At 45.5% G+C, this 17977-nt stretch overlaps 1 protein-coding gene and 3 non-coding genes across 4 annotated transcripts in view; 2 read left to right on the top strand and 2 right to left on the bottom strand.

Annotated features, from left to right (window-relative positions):
• LOC126210525 (retinol-binding protein pinta-like) overlaps positions 1–17977 on the bottom strand; it is a 312949-nt gene that overhangs the window by 31130 nt on the left and 263842 nt on the right. The window contains exons 4-5 of the mRNA XM_049939770.1: positions 9098–9344; positions 2461–2571 (exon numbers count right to left, since the gene is read on the bottom strand). Of these exons, the coding sequence (XP_049795727.1) occupies positions 2461–2571; positions 9098–9344 (358 nt within the window). The remainder of the gene's footprint in view (positions 1–2460; positions 2572–9097; positions 9345–17977) is intronic.
• Positions 5401–5475, bottom strand: Trnat-ugu (transfer RNA threonine (anticodon UGU)). The gene has a single exon. It is a non-coding gene; the product is annotated as a tRNA-Thr (tRNA).
• Trnat-ugu (transfer RNA threonine (anticodon UGU)) lies at positions 6990–7064 on the top strand. Its single transcript has one exon. It is a non-coding gene; the product is annotated as a tRNA-Thr (tRNA).
• On the top strand, positions 7433–7507 carry Trnat-ugu (transfer RNA threonine (anticodon UGU)). Its single transcript has one exon. It is a non-coding gene; the product is annotated as a tRNA-Thr (tRNA).

Here is a 17977-nt window from a genome sequence, read left to right as displayed (position 1 = left end):
ATGAAGATGGTATCTGTTCTTTCGGATATGTTGTTTCAGTAGCATGTTCGAAAGAACAGATACCATTGATGACGATACAGCGCTCTACAATGAAATGACAACTAAATCAAGACCCTACGCTGCCGACAGTCGTTGATGTACGTCAACGGGGACGGTTGAAAATGTGTACCCCGACCGGGACGCACATTCCCTACTTAATGCCCACACACTATATTAATGCCCTCGGTGGCTCAGATGGACACCGGCACGGTAGCTCAGCGGGTTTGGTCAGAGGGTTAGCTGCCCTCTGTAATGAAAACACTGAGTTGATCAATCAACGACGAACTTAAACGGGTGTCTTACGACGTTCGCCCCGAGCAGATGCAACGAACGAAAGCGAACAAAATGAGATTAAAAAAAAAGATGAATAGAGCGTCTGCCATGTAAGCAGGACGTCCCGGGTTCGAGTCCCGGTCGGGGTACATATTTTCAACTGTCCCGGTTGATGTATATCAACGCATTTCGGCAGCGTAGGGTCTTGATTTAATTATCATTTCAGTCATGAAACGTCTCTAGCCCCTCTGTGCCCTCGGTGGCTCAGATGGATACAGCGTCTGCCATGTAAGCATGAGGTACTGGGTTCGAGACCCGGTCGGGGCACATATTTTCAACTGTCCCCTTGATGTATATCAATGCCTTTCGGCAGCGTAGGGCGTTGATTTAATAATCATTTCAGTCGTGATACGCGTCTCCAGTCCCTCGCAGCTAGGATCTTCCTCCGACCACAATTCTGACGTCATGTGTCCGGGCTCACAGCTTGTACACACGCTGAAGAATCCGCCGCCAAGTACCAACAAATCCAGCACTTTGGACTTTATTCGCTTGCTAGCGACACTACTCCAGCCTCGCCCTAACGCCTCCAGTTTGTCGACCTTCGCACGGAACTTCACGATAGTGCCTCTGTGTACACTGATGGCTCTCGGACTGACCGTGGTGTCCGGTGTGCCTTCGTCACTGGCACCATTTCCGGTATCGGCTTCCGGAACGCTGCTCAGTATTTACAGCCGAGCTCTTCGCCTTGTATCAGGCCACGCAGTACTTGTGGCGACACAGGTTTTTCAATTGCCTCCTCTGCTCAGACTCTCTCACTGACCTTCAGAGCCTCTGTGTACTGTACACCGTCCGTCCCGTAGTGAAACGGGTCGAGGAAAGCCGTCACTTCCCCGCTGTTGATGGAGCCACTGTGGGGTCATGGTCGCTAGGGTCTGACGGGAAAAGAGGCTGTTGACCCTGCTACTGAGGCTGCAGTCTTCCTACCTCGGTCTGTTAGTTCTTCTACTCCTGTGTTGCCATCTGTCGGCAGGTGGTGTCACTTTGAAATCACCACTCTTCTTCCCTTCATAGGAACAAGCTCCGGGAAATTAATCCTCTCCCAGCGGCTTGGAAGACCTATTCCCGGCACTCTCGCCGTGAGGAGATCATTTCAGCATTGGGAACTGTCGCTTTGGCCACCATCATTTGGTAAATGGTGATACCCCACCATTTTGCGCTCATTGCCGCGTGAGGTAGCCGCGCGGTCTGGGGCGCCTTGAAGTTCGCCCCCCCCCCCCCCCCCACCTGCCCAGACACCCCCCACCCTCGAAGGATGGAGTCCTCCCTCAGGCATGAGAGTGTGTGTGCTGTCCTTAGCGTAAGTAAGGGAATACCCCCTTTTTAACTACTTACGTTTTAATTTATGTGTACCCTCAGAGTAATCGGTTGTTTTAGCCAATGACGCACGGGCTGTCGACCGCGTTTTACTTTTTATACATCGTAGCAATATGGCGAAGGATATTTAATCCTTCGTCCAGGACCTCCATTGTCTCTATGGCTTATGTCATGTAACTTTCTCTAAGAGAAACTCCCTGTTTTTAGCTGTCTTGCCTTCCGTCGATTGGGCTTAACGTGCAGTCGCTTTTAACTCGTTTTTCGTCTTCGTGTTCTACGGTTCTGACATGGACGCGTATGACCTTCGTTGTTTTTGCGCCCTAAAACAAAACAAAACATCTCCAGACACTATTTGGCCATGAGTATGGTCAAACACGATGTCCCCAGCTGCCAGGCAATCACGTCCTTACATTTACCCTTGTTTACGTACAATGTCCACATCAACGTCTCACCCATCGTCTCACCCATCGATATGAAAAAACAAAAACGATGACGTTCAACTATTTTAAGTGATTATACTATGATGTGGCACTTCAACCACGAACGTTGTATCTTTCGTGCAAGTCGGTGAGTGACTGCATGATTGTGAAGCGTCTAAAAGGCAATAGCGTCTAAAAACAAAATAAGAGAACAGTCAGATGACGAAAATGATAACATTTAGACAATTCTACACAACTATGGTTCCGAAAAACAAAAAATAATTCAATTATTGAACGTTGCAATGAAAAGTGTCCCCTTTAAGAACAACACCAACATTTTTTTTACTGTTCGTACCATGTCGATGAGCTCCTTCTTCATGAAAGGCTTCATGAGGGCGAGGAATTTGTCCATAAAAGGCACGACGTTGATGTAGTGGATGGCCTTTATCCTGACAGGCAGCGCTTCCTGGAACAAGCAAAGAAAGGTACCTCAGTGAAGCGATGCAATGAGGGCATTTACGTGGCTATAGAGTAGTCCGAGCGATTTTTCGCGGCTGTTCTTAAGAAATCGGTCGAACAAGAACCTACAGTTATCGCTCTTGCACAAAATTAAAAATTTTATTTCTTCAAATACAGCCACAGTTCTGTTCTTTTTTTAATAAAAATGGAGTAGAGACAACATGAATGTTACTAAATTTATCAAAAATAATGAACATCACCTAAAGGCACCTAGCCAAAACAAAAAATAAAAACTAAAATCTCACAGTACGTAATTTTTCTTTAGAGATGAAGACATGAAATAATGAAGAGAACATTATTACTGGTAAATACGACGTTATATTGTGATGGAATGAGGACAGAAGTGATTTCAAACGATGCCGAAATTATTAATCCTCTTCTTACACACATTCAGTGGCGGAAGTCCTACTGAGTAGGAACAAATACTGAAGGAAATTATGTCGAGTAACGGTAAGCCAAAATCACCACGTGACCACTGACTGCTCAACATATTACCTGCAAAATCCAAACACTCGCGCTCCTCACTTCCTCCATTCCCTCTTCCCCGGGAAACCACCAGGAATTGATCAACACTCTCAGGGGAATCACTCAGGCAACCGTGCTACTTACATTCAAGGTCATGTGACATGAAAATGACCACAACCCCTTCCACTCCCCTCTAGACCTAATGGGGATCATGCAGCCCCTCCACACTTTCATCTTTTATAAATGGAGCACTTCTGTGGTAGGGCGCACTCAGGAGAGGATGTGCCTATTCGTTAATACCAATATTAAGTGGCACCAACAGGGCCCTCACCTAGGTGGTAAGTACTCTCAGTCTTACGTAGTTTTCGAATTTTCTCATTTCTACGCATTTTTATCGAGATTCCCACAATTTTACGTGTTTTTTTTCCAATAAAACAAGACTCTTCACGACGTCGGGCCCACGTCATGACCTTCTCAGGCAATCACAATGGAGAATTAGATATCACTGATCTTTCATAACTGGGACACTCTGGAGCTGGGAACAACAGGGATAAGCCGAGTCTGTTAATAACATATTACATCAAGTTGAGATCTGTTTGTTTAACATTTCGAGGCGCCACCAGAGGCCTCTCAGTTTAACGTATTTTCGACAACTTACCCCATCGTACCCAGTTACGTGAACTACTTGACAACATCGCGTTATATCGTGTCACGGGGGCGTGTCACAGTGTTGTGTCTCATAGCGTCACCTAGCGTCGCGGCGCATCGTCGACGTCATGATGCTCTCAGCAGGGTCCCGATTTAGGCATCATTGCTAAGCCATAGCTCCATTACTACAGTGTGGCGTTCTAGAAACGAACACGCTGGTAGAAATAGTGACATCATGTAGAGGATGTCATAGAGAATTTAATAAGGACTACCGATTTCTAGCCGGCCGAAGTGGCCGTGCGGTTAAAGGCGCTGCAGTCTGGAACCGCAAGACCGCTACGGTCGCAGGTTCGAATCCTGCCTCGGGCATGGATGTTTGTGATGTCCTTAGGTTAGTTAGGTTTAACTAGTTCTAAGTTCTAGGGGACTAATGACCTCAGCAGTTGAGTCCCATAGTGCTCAGAGCCATTTGAACCATTTTGAACCGATTTCTAGCCGAACACATTGTTTTAGAAAATGAAGCATGCTTCGCAGTCTTGCGTCTGTAGAAGGTAACAGATGAGACGAAATGACGTTCAGTCATCCGACAGAGTAACATTGAATTCCACAATTAGTTTGGCTGCCAGTACAGATGTTTTGTGTAATCTATTTCCGTCTTAGAACTATAGGCATACAGGACATTGTTTTATAAACTATTTTAGATCGTGACAGCTTTTCTTGTAAGTAGAGTGCCATGTTATTACATCTTTCCATTACAAAAAAATCCATTAAAGCTACAGTCTTCCACACCATCTACAAATCCAGCTAAAAAAGTATCACTTATTTCTTGTAATTTTAGGAGTCACTGCCAGAAAAGACATCTCTATCAATACCATATGATTTAGCATCACTCACCCCCAGAGACAAGTTCCAAAATGATCTTCCAGATACATACACGAAACTTTAACAGTTAATGGTCTAGATATCCTTGACAGACAATGTCCCCTATACGAATCAGGAAGGTATAATTAAAAAAATTGGTTCAAATGGCTCTGAGCGCTATGGGACTTAACATCTGAGGTCATCAGTGCCCTAGAACTTAGAACTACTTAAACCTAACTAACCTAAGGACATCACACACACCCATAACCGAGGCAGGATTCGAACCTGCGACCGTAGCGGTCGCGCGGTTCCAGACTGCAGCGCCTAGAACGGCTCGGCCAGAACAGCCGGCAAGATATAATTTATTCTGTAACACTACCAATTAGACCCTCTAGAGCAGATGCATGGTTGTTCTTTCCATTCTCGGATTTATTATCATTAGAATTTTCCCTGCCGATTTGCTTACGACGAATAGATAGTCTTCTGGATGTGCAGCATCATTACTGTCAGTTCCCGATTTGGTGTTGTATGTAACTATTTGTCCCTTTATCAGTCCATTGTGGTGGGGGTTGATGGGGTTCCCCCCAATCACATCTACATTAATTCTCCGGATGGCGGCAGGTTGATCCCACGCCAGTCTATTTTAGTAACTTTACTTATACATGACGGTAGTATCTGTTCCCGAAAGAACAGTTACCGTGGATGACCATGCAGCTTTGCTAGAAATGAAATGATAATTAAATGGACACCCTAGCTGCAAACAGGCGTTGATGTACTTCGTTGGGAACATGTTGAAAATGTGTGCCCCGACCGGGACTCGAACCCGGGATCTCCTGCTTACATGGCAGACGCTCTACCCATCTGAGCCACCGCGGGCACAGAGGATAGTGCGTCTGCAGGGACTTATCCCTTGCACGCTCCCCGTGAGATCCACATTCCCAACATGTCCACACCACTACATTCGTAGTGCGCCTAATAGATGTTTGCCCATCATACTCATTACTCGTGGCAGATTAATCCACCAAGTCCCGTACGAGTTCGGGCATAGCGTGTGCGTTCGCACAAGAAGGTCAATGGCCGGGAAGCCATATTTTGACTATACATGACGGTAGTATCTGTTCCCGAAAGAACAGTTACCGTGGATGACCATGCAGCTTTGCTAGAAATGAAATGATAATTAAATGGACACCCTAGCTGCAAACAGGCGTTGATGTACTTCGTTGGGAACATGTTGAAAATGTGTGCCCCGACCGGGACTCGAACCCGGGATCTCCTGCTGACATGGCAGACGCTCTACCCATCTGAGCCACCGCGGGCACAGAGGATAGTGCGTCTGCAGGGACTTATCCCTTGCACGCTCCCCGTGAGATCCACATTCCCAACATGTCCACACCACTACATTCGTAGTGCGCCTAATAGATGTTTGCCCATCATACTCATTACTCGTGGCAGATTAATCCACCAAGTCCCGTACGAGTTCGGGCATAGCGTGTGCGTTCGCACAAGAAGGTCAATGGCCGGGAAGCCATATTTTGACTATACATGACGGTAGTATCTGTTCCCGAAAGAACAGTTACCGTGGATGACCATGCAGCTTTGCTAGAAATGAAATGATAATTAAATGGACACCCTAGCTGCAAACAGGCGTTGATGTACTTCGTTGGGAACATGTTGAAAATGTGTGCCCCGACCGGGACTCGAACCCGGGATCTCCTGCTGACATGGCAGACGCTCTACCCATCTGAGCCACCGCGGGCACAGAGGATAGTGCGTCTGCAGGGACTTATCCCTTGCACGCTCCCCGTGAGATCCACATTCCCAACATGTCCACACCACTACATTCGTAGTGCGCCTAATAGATGTTTGCCCATCATACTCATTACTCGTGGCAGATTAATCCACCAAGTCCCGTACGAGTTCGGGCATAGCGTGTGCGTTCGCACAAGAAGGTCAATGGCCGGGAAGCCATATTTTGACTATACATGACGGTAGTATCTGTTCCCGAAAGAACAGTTACCGTGGATGACCATGCAGCATGTTCCCAACGAAGTACATCAACGCCTGTTTGCAGCTAGGGTGTCCATTTAATTATCATTTCATTTGTAGCAAAGCTGCATGGTCATCCACGGTAACTGTTCTTTCGGGAACAGATACTACCGTCATGTATAGTCAAAATATGGCTTCCCGGCCATTGACCTTCTTGTGCGAACGCACACGCTATGCCCGAACTCGTACGGGACTTGGTGGATTAATCTGCCACGAGTAATGAGTATGATGGGCAAACATCTATTAGGCGCACTACGAATGTAGTGGTGTGGACATGTTGGGAATGTGGATCTCACGGGGAGCGTGCAAGGGATAAGTAGTCCCTGCAGACGCACTATCCTCTGTGCCCGCGGTGGCTCAGATGGGTAGAGCGTCTGCCATGTAAGCAGGAGATCCCGGGTTCGAGTCCCGGTCGGGGCACACATTTTCAACATGTTCCCAACGAAGTACATCAACGCCTGTTTGCAGCTAGGGTGTCCATTTAATTATCATTTCATTTCTAGCAAAGCTGCATGGTCATCCACGGTAACTGTTCTTTCGGGAACAGATACTACCGTCATGTATAGTCAAAATATGGCTTCCCGGCCATTGACCTTCTTGTGCGAACGCACACGCTATGCCCGAACTCGTACGGGACTTGGTGGATTAATCTGCCACGAGTAATGAGTATGATGGGCAAACATCTATTAGGCGCACTACGAATGTAGTGGTGTGGACATGTTGGGAATGTGGATCTCACGGGGAGCGTGCAAGGGATAAGTAGTCCCTGCAGACGCACTATCCTCTGTGCCCGCGGTGGCTCAGATGGGTAGAGCGTCTGCCATGTAAGCAGGAGATCCCGGGTTCGAGTCCCGGTCGGGGCACACATTTTCAACATGTTCCCAACGAAGTACATCAACGCCTGTTTGCAGCTAGGGTGTCCATTTAATTATCATAACTTTACTTATCTACACACTGGCCATTAAAATTGCTACACCACGAAGATGACGTGCTACAGACGCGAAATTTAACCGAAGGGAAGAAGAACCTGTGATATGCAAATGATTAGCTTTTCAGAGCATTCATTCACACAAGATTGGCGCCGGTGGCCACACCTACAACGTGCTGACATGAGGAAAGTTTCCAACCGATTTCTCATACACAAAACGGTAGTTGTCCGGAGTTGCCTGGTGAAACGTTGTTGTGATGCCTCGTGTAAGGAGGAGAAATGCGTACCATCACGTTTCCGACTTTGATAAAGGTCGGATTGTAGCCTATCGCGATTGAGGTTGATCGTATCGCGACATTACTGCTCGCTTTGGTCGACATCCAATGACTGTTAGCAGAATATGGAATCGGTGGGTTCAGGAGGGTAATACGGAAAGCCGTGCTGTATCCGAACGGCCTCGTATCACTAGCAGTCGAGATGACAGGCATCTTATCCGCATGGCTGTAACGGATCATGCAGCCACGTCTCGATCCCTGAGTGAACAGATGGGGACGTTTGCAAGACAACAACCATCTGCACGAACAGTTCGACGACGTTTGCAGCAGCATGGACTATCAGCTCGGAGACCATGGCTGCGGTTACCCTTGACGCTGCATCACAGACACAACGCCTGCGATGGTTTACTCAACGACGAACCTGGGTGCACGAATGGCAAAACATAATTTTTTCGGGTGAATCCAGGTTCTGTTTACAGCACCATCACGGTTTGGCGACAAGGCGGTGAACGCACATTGGAAGCGCGTATTCGTCATCGCCATACTGGCGTATCACCCGGCGTGATGGTATGGGATGCAATTGGTTACACGTCTCGCTCACCTCTTGTCCGCATTGGCGGCACTTTGAACAGTGGACGTTACATTGCAGATGTATTACGACCCGTACCTCTACCCTTCATTCGATCCTTGCGAAATCCTACATTTCAGCAGGATAATGCACGACGGCATGTTGCAGGTTCCGTACAGGCCTTTCTGGATACAGAAAATGTTGGACTGCTGCCCTGGCCAACACATTCTCCAGATCTCTCACCAACTGGAAACGTCTGGTCAATGGTGGCCGAGCAACTGGCTCGTCACAATAAGGCAGTCTCTACTCTTGATGAACTGTGGTATCGTGTTGAAGCTGCATAGGCAGTTGTACCTGTACACGCCATCCAAGCTCTGTTTGACTCAATGCCCAGGCGTATCAAGGCCGTTATTACGGCCAGAGGTGGTTGTTATGGGTACTGATTTCTCAGGATCTATGCACCCAAACTGCGTGAAAATGTAACCACATGTCAGATCTAGTATAATATATTTGTCCAATGAATACCCATTTAACATCTGCATTTCTTCCCGGTGTAGCAATTTTACTTGCCAGAAGTGTAGCAGAAGCCAGTTATTATTTCTCTCAGCGTACAATAATAAGCTTGTTATAACCGTTCGACATGCATACATTCCACAGACTGGCGACTGCGGCCTGGACGCACCTGCAGGTAGTAGAGGAACCGGGAGAGCGGGCCCGGCGTGAGCCGCAGCAGGTGGCCGAAGACGACGCCGCTCATGTCGAAGATGAGCACGAGGCCGGGCGCGGTGCCCTCGCGGCGCTGCCACACGTCCAGCAGCATGAAGAAGGCGCGGAAGCAGTCCGAGTAGTTGAGCAGCGCCGGGTCTGTGTTGCGGAGCCGCATCAGCACCACGCAGTCGCCGTCCGGGGACCTGCCCGCCATCCCGTACCTGCGGCGCGACACACACACACCCCGTAAACAGCGTCGCTGTTGGCTGGGCCACCACCGCGCAGCACGTATACACCGATGACTCAGAGCATTATGCTCTCGTGAGAGAAGCCGTCGGATGGCGATGTGCACTTATACAGATAGCGGTACTAATGCATACACAAGACGTAAAAGGGCAGCGCATTGATGGAGATTTGTTCTCAGGTGATTCATACAAAATGTTTTACGACCTGGTTACGGCTGCACAGAGGGAACTGACACACTTAGAATGAGGAATGCTAGTTGGAGCTAGACACATGGAATATTCCATTTCAGAAATCGTTAGGGACTTTAATATTCTGACACACACATTGTTAAGAGAGTGACGAGAATACAAAATTTCAGGCATCACCTCTCACCACAGACAGCAAAGTGCAAGACAGTCTTTATTTAACGACCGAGAGTAGTGAAGTTTGAGTGGAGTTTCTAACAACCATACCACAACAAAGGTCAAAAATTAATTATGATTGTAGTGTGACTCACGCAGCTAAATATTGCATTTTCAGGCAACAACAAAGTTATATTATGTGGCAGGTATCACTAGAGCACAGTTATTAAAGTCATTTCTTGAAATAATGGGTAAACTAGTCACTCATCTTTTTGTGTTTCCCACACTGGTCTCGTTGTGAACTCATGGCTGAATCGTCAAAAATCTGATGATTCCAAGCTTGGGTGCAAAGAGGCCTAGGTGTTATTCTGAGATATTCAAAAGCTTTATAGATGTGTTTCATAAACCATTCTTGATATTGCAAGTTAGGACAATGGTGATGTAAAAAGTAATCAGCACTCCAAATTTAAGTTACACTTCTTTTTCATTATTTTTCTTGCAATATCACATAACTCGTTCAATAAAACATCACTTCGCAATATAAAACGTACTTGAAAATATCTTCCTCACTGTTAAAGTTCACATTTCATAAACTGACTACAATTTGCGTCTTTTTAACATGACAACCAAAGCTTGACTCTCTAATAACCGCTTACGCGCCCAAAAATCAGAGTTACAAGTACGTCAAAGATCATAGTGACAAAAGAAAGAATACACATAAGAACAATATCATTGCAATATATACATATCGATGTATCGAAGTCCCTCTACATTAATGAAATCAAATCTGAATGTTGTCACAGAAATATGTTAATTATTTTACAGAAACACAGTAGAAAATTGCTGGTATCAAGAGGTTGAGGTGAGGTGCCTTAATGGTTACATAATTCAAGTACCACTACAAGTTGTCAGTGCTAACAATTAACAATGCATGAAATAACCGCAGAAATCAATGTGGGACCTACAATGAATGTATCTGTCAGGGCAGTGCAGCAACATTTGGCGTTAATGGGCTATGGTAGCAGATGACTGATGCGAGTGCCTAACAGCACATCACTTGCAGAGCATCTCCTGAGCTCGTAACCAAATCAGCTGGACCCTCGTCAGACGAGTCCAGATTTCAGTTGGTATCAGTTGATCATAGGGTTTGAGTGCACGCAGGCTCCACAAAGCCATGTATCCAAGTTGTCAAGAAGGCACTGTGCAAGCTGATGGTGGCTCCATAATGGTGTGGACTGTGTTTACATGGAACAGATTGGCTCCTCTCGTCCAACTGAACCGATCATTCACTGGGAATGGCTATGTTCGGCTACTTGGAAACAAGTTGCAGCATTCTACAGTTTTTGCCCTCTACAGCTCCCTCTAGTACCATGGAAGTCATTCCCTCATGTCTTAGCAGATGTCCTATCATCCTGTCCCTTCTCCTTATCAGTGTTTTCCACATATTCCTTTCCTCTCCGATTCTGCGTAGAACCTCCTCATTCCTTACCTTATCAGTCCACCTAATTTTCAACATTCGTCTGTAGACCACATCTCAAATGCTTCGATTCTCTTCTGTTCCGGTTTTCCCACAGTCCATGTTTCACTACCATACAATGCTGTACTCCAGACGTACATCCTCAGAAATTTCTTCCTCAAGTTAAAGCCGGTATTTGATATTAGTAGACTTCTCTTGGCCAGAAATGCCTTTTTTGCCATAGCGAGTCTGCTTTTGATGTCCTCCTTGCTCTGTCCGTCATTGGTTATTTTACTGCCTAGGTAGCAGAATTCCTTAACTTCATTGACTTCGTGACCATCAATCCTGATGTTAAATTTCTCGCTGTTCTCATTTCTACTACTTCTCATTACCTTCATCTTTCTCCGATTTACTCTCAAACCATACTGTGTACTCATTAAACTGTTCATTCCGTTCAGCAGATCATTTAATTCTTCTTCACTTTCACTCAGGATAGCAATGTCATCAGCGAATCGTATCTTTGATATCCTTTCACCTTGTATTTTAATTCCACTCCTGAACCTTTCTTTTATTTCCGTCATTGCTTCCTCGATGTACAGATTGAAGAGTAGGGGCGAAAGGCTACAGCCTTGTCTTACACCCTTCTTAATACGAGCACTTCGTTCTTGATCGTCCACTCTTATTATTCCCTCTTGGTTGTTGTACATATTGTATATGACCCGTCTCTCTCTATAGCTTACCCCTACTTTTTTCAGAATCTCGAACAGCTTGCACCATTTTATATTGTCGAACGCTTTTTCCAGGTCGACAAATCCTATGAAAGTGTCTTGATTTTTCTTTAGCCTTGCTTCCATTATTAGCCGTAACGTCAGAATTGCCTCTTTCGTCCCTTTACTTTTCCTAAAGCCAAACAGATCGTCACCTAGCGCATTCTCAATTTTCTTTTCCATTCTTCTGTATATTATTCATGTAAGCGGCTTCGATGCATGAGCTGTTAAGCTGATTGTGCGATAATTCTCGCACTTGTCAGCCCTTGCCGTCTTCGGAATTGTGTGGATGATGCTTTTCCGAAAGTCAGATGGTATATCGCCATACTCATATATTCTACACACCAACGTGAATAGTCGTTTTGTTGCCACTTCGCCCAATGATTTTAGAAATTCTGATGGAATGTTATCTATCCCTTCTGCCTTATTTGATCGTAAGTCCTCCAAAGCTCTTTTAAATTCCGATTCTAATACTGGATCCTCTATCTCTTCTAAATCGACTCCTGTTTCTTCTTCTATCACATCAGACAAATCTTCACCCTCATAGAGGCTTTCAATGTATTCTTTCCAGCTATCTGCTCTGTCCTCTGCATTTGACAGTGGAATTCCCGTTGCACTCTTAATGTTACCACCGTTGCTTTTAATGTCACCAAAGGTTGTTTTGACTTTCCTGTATGCTGAGTCTGTCCTTCCGACAATCATATCTTTTTCGATGTCTTCACATTTTTCCTGCAGCCGTTTCGTCTTAGCTTCCCTGCACTTCCTATTTATTTCATTCCTCAGCGACTTGTATTTCTGTATTCCTGATTTTCCCGGAATACTATCAAACATATCTGGGACATAACTGAGAGATCAGTTCATGCACAAAATGCTGTACTGGCAAAACTTTCGCAATAGCGCACAGCTATAGAGACAGGATGGTTCAGTATTTCTGCAGGGGAGTTGCAATGACCTGTTGAGTCTGTGCCACTTCCAGCTGCTTCACTACAGCATGCAAAAGAAGATATTCCTTGACTTTTGTAACCTCAGTATATAATCACCTGTTTCATAGCCTATAGTCCACCTTAGGGATACAAAACAGCAGCCATTCTATGTGGCAAGGCTTAGAAAAGTCCTCGACAGGTTTTTGTAGGTATGTGGTCTCAGACATCTATCCACAGCTTCCACAGCTTTCATAGTTTCCACACATTACAGGGTAGCAGTTGGTGCAACTGGCAACTAATAGTATCCCACTTGTGTTCTTTTGGGCTCAGGTGAGGTACATTTCGTGACAAAGACATCAAATTGAGACCACTCTGCCACTTCTAAAACTGCAGCAGCTGGATTCTGGCCTTATGATAAGGGTGGTTATCCTGCTGGAAGATGCCATAACCATCAAGGCAGCCAATAATGTCCACTGTAATGTTCAAATAATCCATAGCTGATACGGCCCCTTCGACTAGTACCAAAGGTCCCTCATAAGACAATGTCAATGTATCCCTTAGCACAATAGTGTCATTACAAGTACGTGTCCATTGCGCAGTGGATGTTCACACAGATGATGGCACATACAGACACGAGAATTCACCTTGTGCAACAAAAACATGGTTCTCCTGACCAGGCGATACGTCTCCATTGATCCACAGTCCGATCTCGATGATACCTACACACTGAAATCGTAACTGATGATGTCATTGGGTAAGCATGGGAACACGTAGAGGTCGTCTGCTGTACGTCAAACAATTTGTACTTAAGGGGCTCCAGAAAGGCTCAAAATCATGAAAAGTTCTATTTTTACTTTTTTGCGTTTTCTGAATGTGCAAACTATTACCTTTTAATAGATATATAATTTATTCAATTCCGAAGACTACAACTATTTTTAAATTTTTTTTGAAATGTATTCTACATGGGCGTGACCCACTGTGGCGCTGTTAAACTGCTGTCAAATGGTGTTATTATTAACGTCCGTGTTCACCGGGTACATTTTAGTGATGTGAGATAAAGTATGTGCTGTGGCTAACCTGTGATGGTTCAATATATATCGCTGGTGTGATTGTCGATTGTTTCATGTTTATTTACTCTGTCGTTATCTCGAAAATATTCGTAGTTAATTCTGTTTCTTGAGTCTCTGTTTTGTTGAAGTATAATAATGAGTAAAAGTAAAGTTATTAGAAATCCTCTGAAGGCTTTTAAGAAAAGGAGAAATGTTGGAAAGCCAAAGGTATGTGTTATTACTGTAAACAATAAAGACGATGAAAATCCCCAACATAGCTTGTGTCCCAAAGAAGAAGACAGTTGGTGTAAATATAACAAAGGATTGCTAACTGGTGAAGTGTACACTCATAAGCATAGTCTGCCTCATGCAATAATGGAGGTAATAAAACCTATTTTCAGAGACTTAGCAGCACCTGAACTGTTGAAAAAGTGTATTCACGGAAAAACTCAAAACCCCAATGAAAGTGTAAATAGTGTTATATGGTCGAGAATCCCCAAGACTGTATTTGTTGGAATAGAAACACTTCACTTTGGTGTGTATGATGCTGTTGTGACTTTCAATGATGGCAACATTGTAAGGTGCAAGGTATTTAGAAATATGGGAATGAAGATAGGAATGAAATGATAATTAAATAGACACCCTCGCTGCATACAGGCGTTGATGTACTTCATTGAGGACATGCTGAAAATGTGTGCCCCCGACCGGGACACGAACCCGGGACCTCCTGCTTACATGGCAGACGCTCTATCCATCTGAGCCACCGCGGGCACAGTGGATAGTGCGTCTGCAGGGACTTATCCCTTAACGCTCCCCGTGAGATCCACATTCCCAACATGTCCACACCACTACATTCGTTGTGCGCCTAATAGATGTTTGCCGATCATACTCATTACTCGTGGCAGATTAATCTACCAAGTCCCGTACGAGTTCGGGCAAAGCCTGTGCGTTCGCACAAGAAGGTCAATGGCCGGGAAGCCATATTTTAACTACACTCCTGGAAATTGAAATAAGAACACCGTGAATTCATTGTCCCAGGAAGGGGAAACTTTATTGACACATTCCTGGGGTCAGATACATCACATGATCACACTGACAGAACCACAGGCACATAGACACAGGCAACAGAGCATGCACAATGTCGGCACTAGTACAGTGTATATCCACCTTTCGCAGCAATGCAGGCTGCTATTCTCCCATGGAGACGATCGTAGAGATGCTGGATGTAGTCCTGTGGAACGGCTTGCCATGCCATTTCCACCTGGCGCCTCAGTTGGACCAGCGTTCGTGCTGGACGTGCAGACCGCGTGAGACGACGCTTCATCCAGTCCCAAACATGCTCAATGGGGGACAGATCCGGAGATCTTGCTGGCCAGGTTAGTTGACTTACACCTTCTAGAGCACGTTGGGTGGCACGGGATACATGCGGACGTGCATTGTCCTGTTGGAACAGCAAGTTGCCTTGCCGGTCTAGGAATGGTAGAACGATGGGTTCGATGACGGTTTGGATGTACCGTGCACTATTCAGTGTCCCCTCGACGATCACCAATGGTGTACGACCAGTGTAGGAGATCGCTCCCCACACCATGATGCCGGGTGTTGGCCCTGTGTGCCTCGGTCGTATGCAGTCCAGACTGTGGCGCTCACCTGCACGGCGCCAAACACGCATACGACCATCATTGGCACCAAGGCAGAAGCGACTCTCATCGCTGAAGACGACACGTCTCCATTCGTCCCTCCATTCACGCCTGTCGCGACACCGCTGGAGGCGGGCTGCACGATGTTGGGGCGTGAGCGGAAGACGGCCTAACGGTGTGCGGGACCGTAGCCCAGCTTCATGGAGACGGTTGCGAAAGGTCCTCGCCGATACCCCAGGAGCAACAGTGTCCCTAATTTGCTGGGAAGTGGCGGTGCGGTCCCCTACGGCACTGCGTAGGATCCTACGGTCTTGGCGTGCATCCGTGCGTCGCTGCGGTCCGGTCCCAGGTCGACGGGCACGTGCACCTTCCGCCGACCACTGGCGACAACATCGATGTACTGTGGAGACCTCACGCCCCACGTGTTGAGCAATTCGGCGGTACGTCCACCCGGCCTCCCGCATGCCCACTATACGCCCTCGCTCAAAGTCCGTCAACTGCACATACGGTTCACGTCCACACTGTCGCGGCATGCTACCAGTGTTAAAGACTGCGATGGAGCTCCGTATGCCACGGCAAACTGGCTGACACTGACGGCGGCGGTGCACAAATGCTGCGCAGCTAGCGCCATTAGACGGCCAACACCGCGGTTCCTGGTGTGTCCGCTGTGCCGTGCGTGTGATCATTGCTTGTACAGCCCTCTCGCAGTGTCCGGAGCAAGTATGGTGGGTCTGACACACCGGTGTCAATGTGTTCTTTTTTCCATTTCCAGGAGTGTAAGTTCAACTTCCTACCTCAAATACTTTGTGAGGAAAGATGTAATTTATAAGCGTTATTTTAACATTGCAAGTATAGGGCGTTCCGGAGCCCCTTAAGCACGTGGTCCTGGAACGTTTGTGTGTGCACCAGCACTGTACTCAGTCATGAGTGAAGCGGCAGTTTGCACTTTTAGCTGTAGCAGTTTGTCTCATACAAAATAATTTAATTTAATCTCTGTTTTTATATACTCCTGCAAATAAGTAAACTGTATTGTGTATTTTACTGTGAACCTTACTCCAAGTTCTTTCCATTCATTTTAGTGCATATTGAAATGCCATTGATAATTTTGAGCCTTAGTAGTTGAGAAGCGGCTCCATTGCTGTTGTATGTGAGGGAAGCTGGCAGGTGCAGGGGTGCAGAAAGGCCATGCAACTATGAACCAGCCTGCAGTGTATTTACATACAATTGAAACACCTTCGAAACTTTTCATGCTACATAAGGCCATAGAAGCATGGTCTTCTCCAAATGTGGTTCTGACTAAAATGCGATTCTGGTAACTGGAATCCAAGATTTTTGTTAATCATGCCTTCTACGTTCTTGTGCTGATGTTTCCATAGGGACTTTCATCCCCTAAGACATATTTACTTATATCTAACCAAGAAGATAAATACCAGTTATCACAGATATAGTTTTAACAATTTTTTAATATAAGGAAATACTTTCTTAAAATTTTTGATGCCCTATTTCACCACATTAGGGGATGAATTTTCAAAAACAATGAAAGAAATACTTTTTCTTAATTTTCAACCGTAAAGCCAAATTCAAATTGTCATACATTTAGCTTTAAAAATGATTTCATAATGAATTAGTTTCCTACAACATTTGTCTTTGACATGTATTTTTTATTTCTAACCGAGAAGCCAGAAGTCAGATAGCAATATTCGTAGAAGTATCCTTCAAAATGCTTTAGTAGGTCTTTAATAACGATTTATTTTTAAAAAATTCACGCATTAATTCACCCCCATAGGGTTTAAACTTCCGAAGATACTGAAAGATGTATTACTTTATATCTGACCGAAAAGCGAAATGCCAGTTTTTGTAGGGCTAGCTTCAAAATTGCCTTAATAGCAATATACAGGGTGATTCAAAAAGAATACCACAACTTCAAAAATGTGTATTTAATGAAAGAAACATAATATAACCTTCTGTTATACATCATTACAAAGAGTATTTAAAAAGGTTTTTTTTTCACTCAAAAACAAGTTGAGAGATGTTCAATATGGTCCCCTCCAGACACTCGAGCAATATCAATCCGATACTCCAACTCGTTCCACACTCTCTGTAGCATATCAGGCGTAACAGTTTGGATAGCTGCTGTTATTTCTCGTTTCAAATCATCAATGGTGGCTGGGAGAGGTGGCCGAAACACCATATCCTTAACATACCCCCATAAGAAAAAATCTCAGGGGGTAAGATCAGGGCTTCTTGGAGGCCAGTGATGAAGTGCTCTGTCATGGGCTGCCTGGCGGCCGATCCATCACCTCGGGTAGTTGACGTTCAGGTAGTTACGGACAGGTAAGTACCAATGTGGTGGCGCTCCATCCTGCTGAAATATGAATTGTTGTGCTTCTTGTTCGAGCTGAGGGAACAGCCAACAAATGCTTGCTGGATGCGTG

The sequence above is a fragment of the Schistocerca nitens genome, chromosome 10 (assembly GCF_023898315.1).
Source record: "Schistocerca nitens isolate TAMUIC-IGC-003100 chromosome 10, iqSchNite1.1, whole genome shotgun sequence".
NCBI classification, from domain to species: domain Eukaryota; kingdom Metazoa; phylum Arthropoda; class Insecta; order Orthoptera; family Acrididae; genus Schistocerca; species Schistocerca nitens.
Note: the sequence above shows the minus strand (reverse complement) of the source record. Positions and strands in the feature narration are given on the sequence as shown.